Source organism: Amborella trichopoda, chromosome 4 (assembly GCF_054954075.1).
Source record: "Amborella trichopoda isolate Santa Cruz 75 chromosome 4, AtrichopodaSantaCruz75HAP2 v2.0, whole genome shotgun sequence".
Taxonomy (NCBI): domain Eukaryota; kingdom Viridiplantae; phylum Streptophyta; class Magnoliopsida; order Amborellales; family Amborellaceae; genus Amborella; species Amborella trichopoda.
In genome coordinates, this window is record NC_142339.1 from 49,876,513 (window position 1) to 49,883,224 (window position 6,712).

Sequence of the window (6,712 nt, forward strand, 5' to 3'; positions counted from 1 at the left end):
TCAAAGTCCTTCTCCATATCCATCGCACTTCTTATCATTCTCTTTGTGTCTCCTAATTACCCCTTAGTTGTCCTTAATTTATTCCAATTGGTGAATTTCTTCTTGTTTTTTTGTGTGTGTTTAACTTAAAATCTCCATAATTTGGATTTGGTCTCCTTAATTGTGACAATGTCGATAAGTTAACAGCCACACCATTATCAGAATCATCATTAACTTCACCTAGTACTTGTCTTTGTTCAGTCACCAAAAGCGTCTATTCCTTTTGGTTTCACAACAAAATGAGTGGATAGATGACCAAAACAGCTCCTTTGCAATATATCTTTGAATTTTTGGACTTCAAGGATTTGTGAATCCTGATTTCCTAGGACATCCTTAGCTATCCTTCTATTTTACTCTTCTATTGGGGCCCATTTGAGTCCTTGAAAATTATTTTTAAGAATATTTTCATTATAAATGAGGCGTTTATGATGATTTCTAATGATTGACACTCAAATTGGGGAAGATTTAATCTTCCTGTATTCCCATTTTATGTCATTATGGAAAAAGATCTTCCAAGTATACTGGTGGTATTTATTCTATGAAAATGAATCTTCACCGCTAATTATTTCTCTCTCTCTCTCTCTCTCAACCAATCATCATTTCTACTTGGAATTTTCAGGAAATTCTTTTCTAGGGTGCCAAACGGGCCTACACTGAAAATTAGTATATGGGGAAAGTATAGAGCACAATTGTTTCATGTCATACTGTACCGCATTTATACAATATGCAGTCCAAAGGTATAAAGCATTTTTCTTTAAGATGGATGCAAATATGTGGTTCATCTAAAAACAATCGTAACAAATAGTTCAAATGGTCTCTTAATATAATTATTATTTTTAATTTTCAAAATTTATTTATTTTTTCATATTAATGATCTCCATGTTGAAGATTAAATATTCTCTAAAAATGATCAAATTATATTTAGAAAATATATTTATTGCCAAGCCTGAATTTCTATATGTACGGGCTTGGCAGCATGCTAACCGCGTCCAACTATAAATGCGGACTTAAGATGGATTTTGGATCTAAAACTTCACGAGTTGATAATCTCGGCTATTACAATCACGTATTAAAAAAAAAAATTTAAAAGAATTAAAATAAATATTCCAAATTAAAGTTTAAAATAAATTTTTTTTAAAACTTATAATTTATGATTGATCAATAAAATTTTGGAACCAAAATCCAAATCTAAATATCCCCATCCATAAAATGTATTATACCCTAGGATGCCATAGATTCATAGAGTTGCAACTTGCATTTTATATTTCTTAGGTCTCGAGGCCTATGATATGAGTCCAATGATAAGTTTTTATATACTTCATGATTCCTGTGCTAGGAAAGGGACATGAGCATGGACTTTACCAATACTCGCATTTCCCTTAGAAATGTATCCAAATCAAAATTTCTAGCAGAGCTATGCGAGATGGGGGGCTTTAGGTGTGCGTGGTAGAAGATCAATTTATGGAATTTTACTTTTGGAATATTTGTTATCAAATTCACTTTGCTTTGGTTGAAGAGGCCGAAGCTTCAAGATTTTAGGTCCAGACCGAAGTGAAGCGAAGCTTGATGATGTTGCCTTGGTCAGATTCAATCTTTTTGGGCCGCTTCTGTTAGAATCGGGCCGATTCGACCGAAGCTTCGGTCTCTTCTTTTTCTTTCGGGTGAGTTAGTGGGGAGAGGGCTCCTACCCTGCTAGAGATTGAGCCTAGGACGTAGCGTAGCAAATTGTCAAGGGCTAACCAATTAAGCTTCGGCCGCTTTGGCCAAAGCAAAGAAATATCTATAGAATTTATTTTTGAAAGTTTTTATTTTTAATATTTCATTATTTTTATAAATAGGTATATAATTTATTTATATTAAATTAAAAGAATTTGAAGTATTCTTCCAAATAGGCCGAAGCACCGAATTGTTTCATTTTTCTCATCAAAACGAAAAAGACATGCTAGCACAACATATCTCTACACAATAGAAGGGTAGATATTATTGTAGGACAATTTCTCCTATTAAAAGGAGGGAGCCGAGGTTTTAAACAATCAAATTAGAGCCCACATCAAAAAATTTCACTAGAAGAGGTTGTCTTGATGCCCAAATATCCTCACATTGATCACCCCGACATCAAGATGCATGGTCATGAGAAAAAAAGTGGATTTCAAGTTTCAAAAATAAAGTGTCTTGTAACGCATTTTTTAACCATCAATTTTCAAGATTTTTAAGTTTTCATAGATCTGGTCAATCTACACTAGTTTTTCAGCTTTAAATTTTATAATTAAAGATGGAAATATGGTTTAAGGCTATCATGAAAAAGCGGTAGCAATCTGTGGAGAATTCTCATTGCAATTGTTGGCGCTTATGGAAAGAGAGAAATGCCATAAATTTGAAGAATCAGAGGAACCTAGGCAAGTAATTCAGTGCATCAGCACAAATGTTATTCAATGGGCACAATCGCTCTCTGACCTTAAGGGATTCCTAGAGGAATTTCTTCGTAATGACTGCCATGATATCCTCTTTTCAAAAATGGTTAGAATTCTTGAGAATGCTGCCTGGAACACCCCTTCAAAGGGGGCGTTCAAGCTCAATTTTGATGGTAGTGTGCGGAATGATACTCGGATTGTGGTTTTGGGGGTTTACTAAGGGAACACATTTCTTTACCTATAATGGTAGATTGAACTTCTGTGATATTAATGAGGCCAAGTTATGGGCTCTCTCAAGGGAGGAGAAAGTAAGCTTGGCCTGCAACACAAATTGGTAGTAGTGGAGGGAGACTCAACAAATGTCATTAGATGGTACAAACGACCTAACTTCAATAACATGGACCTTCGCCTTCGTCATGAATGAAATCGTCTTTCTTTTAATGGGGAAGGAGGTAATTTTCTCTCATGTCAATAGAGGGAAAAATAGTGAAAAGAATCTACAGGTAACTGCATTTCTTTTCTTTTGTGTTTTTTGTATATGTACTTTTTTCATTTTCTTAATGAAATCCTACCTACTCAATATCAAAAAAAAGAAAAAGAAAAAGAAAGGGATCAATGCCATCAAAACCATGTATCTTTGTTGAATATTAATAAAGAAAAGGTGAGATTCACATTGTGGTTCGACAGTAAATTTAAACTTGTCCATTTTACCAATCTTATCAGTATGCTCATATGCATGATTTCTCCTTTTTCCCTGCTTTTGAGTTCATAATTTTAGAGGGTTTTTAATGAAACAGAGTCACTTACAATTGTCAAGAAAATAAATCTTTAAAAAATCAGAGAAAAGAGAAATAAAAACAAAGTGCAATTATTTTGGTGGTTACCCCATAAAAAATAATAATACTATAATCCATTTGACCGAAGTCTCATAACTATATACCTATAGGCGCCCATCACCATCCAATCAGTGGATGAAGAAAGGGGTACCTATAAGATGGGTCACATCATGTTTTGAAGGATCCCACTTCGTCCATCCATTGAATGGACGGTGATGACACTAATGAGACCATAGATTTCCTATTGTATATTCAAGCATACTTTCCCCGCACTATTAAAGACCATGAGATCAAATGGACCCATAACTTCCCTTATTGCATAAAAGTTATCTTTACACCCGTTATCCAACCGTCCATTATAAATGGATGGTTGAGATGACCCCAATCACAATATCATGTATCTACATTATTTTACTTTTCATTTTTGTTTTACAAAATATTGACACCAAATTTTGGGCGACCGCTCTTTTCTTAAACTCGCACTTGTAAAAATATTAAAAAAATATTGTCAATAAAAAAAAATCAAAATACCCATACAAGTTTCAAAGGGCATGTTGGTCATTATATTTCATTGAAAAATTCTTTTCAATATTTTTTAGGTGTGCCTATTGAAGTGATGGCACGTACTAAATTTTATATTAATATAATTTGTAAAAAAACGAAAACTAAAATACTCTAAGACGTCAGATTTAGATCAAATCGTCAGTAGTTCACTTGACCTAAATTGGACGGCCGGAAGGGGGTGGAGTGTATATCTTTTCTGTTGTAGGGAAAATATAGAAATCTTTCTCATAAAAAAAATAATAGCCCCACTTACTTTTCCATCAACCTTGAACCAAATAATAATAATAATAATAATAAAATAAAAAATCTCTATGTTTCCAAACGAGCTTAACTAAATTGTTGCAAGTAGACCACAAAATTTACATAGATCGCACTATGAAGCTCTTTTTGCTATTTAAAAATTGACACATTTTTTTGTGTCTTATTTCTTTTTTCTATATATTTATTTATTTATTTATTTTTACAGCTAATATTGGCAAAAGATACATATATATTTTATACGTCATTAATGATAATTAAACTCTTCCACATGAGTTCCATTTCTAGTGATGGTAGAAATAACTTTATTTATTTATTTTTACAGCTAATATTAGCAAAAGATACATATATATTTTATACGTCATTAATGATAATTAAACTCTTCCACATGAGTTCCATTTCTAGTGATGGTAGAAATATCTTTCCTGCTAAACGGCCTAATGAAAAGGACAAATAAGCCCTCAATATAAATAATGACAACTGAGCCCTTAATTCTGAATTCCTTCAACCTGCAAAGCTACAAAACTGCAGTATAGATACAAAATGCTGATCTAGGCATGCATAATAATCACCCAAACTCTCTCTCCTCCCTATGCTGTACATTTACTCATGACTCGGCCACTGAATTTGGGTCTCCTTCTCTCAGATGGAGGAGAAACTGATATCCTCTTGCTTATGTTTTCTCTCTCATGCCCGCCATCACTTCGAGCAGGACTTTCGCTCTCATACTCATCAATACCACTGTTCATGGGGCTTTCTCTCTCATACATACTTTCACATTCAACTGCTGTTTCTCTCTCGCATCCATTATTCATCTTATCTTCACATGATGTCTGGGATTTCAATAAGTGGGGTCTCAATCTGTTCATGTCTGATAGCTGAACAGGCTTCAGCAAGAATTCCTCTGCACCTCCTTCTAAGCATCTGCCATTGTTCACAAATCACATATCACAAATAAAAAATAAGAAATATAAATAAATAAAGGAAGAATTCATCATTATTATTATTATTATTTATTTAGTTTCTGAATAAAATTATTATCAATATCATTATTATTATATACGGGCTCTAAAATTTTAGGTAAAATACAAAAAGCTCGCTTATAAATGGAAATTACAAAAGAAGATCTGTCGATCCACTTCTCTTTTTTTTTTTCAAAATTGCCCTTCAATCAATCCAAATTTTGATTTTTTTTTTTAGTTTTTTTTTTTGCTTTTATGTTAGTAGGGCTACCCCAGGCTTGGGGGAATTCATTATTATTATTATTATTATTATTATTAATATGGACCTTAAAATTTTAGGTAAAATACTAAAAGCTATGCTAACAGGTAGAAATTACAAAAGATTATCGGTCAATCTATTTTTTTATTTTTTATTTTTTCAAAATTGCTCCTCAGTCAACCATATTTTGATTTTTTTTTTATAGTATTTTTCATTAGCAGGGCACTGCCCCATGCTATAAGAGGAGCATTTCATATTTACTCATTATTGCTAATATTAAAGAAATAAAAAAAATTGATGGGGGGAAGAGATTTCTTTGATTGAAATTCACCTGCTGATTCTGGAAGGCAAGTTTTCAGATGACATGATCACCACTGGGATGTCTTTGTAAGAAGATGATTCCTGCACGATTACAACAACTCAGTTCAATTCATAATTTTAGAGAGATTTGAAGAAGAAGAAGCATGGGAAATGTTTTTAATCACCTTAATTTTCTTGAGCAAATCATAACCAGTCATGCCAGGCATGCAGTAATCTGTGATTATGAGATTTACTTTCACATCCTGCAATAAAACCATGATAGCCGTTAAGGGGAGAGAGAGAAAGTTTTAGAGAGATAAAGATCTTTCTTGCCGAACTAAAAAAATTATGCATATGCAGAAAATTCCAAAGGGAGAAAACCCAGTTCTTACATGTTGCTGGTGTGGAGAAGGATCCAAGCTATCCAACAAACCCAGAAACTCCAGAGCTTTACTTCCTGAATCCACACTAGTAACTGAAACCACAACGCGAAGAACAAAAAACCAGATCAGAAACACAGAGAAAAACAAAACCAAAACAAAATGGAATTGAACCTAGAAAGAAAACCCAATCCAAATCTGCAACTTCCATAATTCGAGAAAAAGCTCTCTCTCTCCCGTCTTTCTTATCAAATGAAGAGAGAGAAAGTGTTACCCTGAAAAGAAGAAGTAGTGAGAAGCCTCTCCAAAAGCTTTCTATCTAAGAGGCTATCATCAACGGCCAAAACATGGAATTCACAGGGCCCGAGCTCTGGCTCTTGGCCTTCCATGGCTTTGTAGAAAGAGAAAGAGGAAGAGAAGTGCAGAGGAAAGGTGAGTGAGAAGAGGTTCTTTATAATAATGAGGAGGAGTTAGAGAGAGAAAGAGGGTGGGAAGAGGTATTTCACGTTGGCATGGAAAATGATGGGGATTGAGTAGGTGGGAAGCAACGCTGTTTGATCTCCCCAGATTTTGTCCAGCCTCTCATTGTCTTCCTCCTCCTGATTTTGTTGCGCTTTTTTCCACTCCTCTTCCGCCCCCCCACCCCCCCCCCACCCCTCTCTCTCTCTACAGAAAAAAAAAAAACACCATAGCTTTTCCTCTT

The 6,712-nt window shown here is 34.1% G+C and overlaps 1 protein-coding gene across 1 annotated transcript; it reads right to left on the reverse strand.

The window, feature by feature from the left end:
* Window positions 1-4,575: 4,575 nt before the first annotated feature.
* LOC18429034 (two-component response regulator ORR3) lies at window positions 4,576-6,409 on the reverse strand. The gene is made up of 5 exons (XM_006838329.4): window positions 6,284-6,409; window positions 6,022-6,104; window positions 5,815-5,892; window positions 5,661-5,731; window positions 4,576-5,032 (listed from the first exon to the last, which is right to left on the reverse strand). The coding sequence occupies exons 1-5, from the start codon at window positions 6,396-6,398 to the stop codon at window positions 4,699-4,701; spliced, it is 681 nt and encodes a 226-aa protein (XP_006838392.1). The 5' UTR covers window positions 6,399-6,409; the 3' UTR covers window positions 4,576-4,698.
* Between the last annotated feature and the right edge of the window lie 303 nt (window positions 6,410-6,712).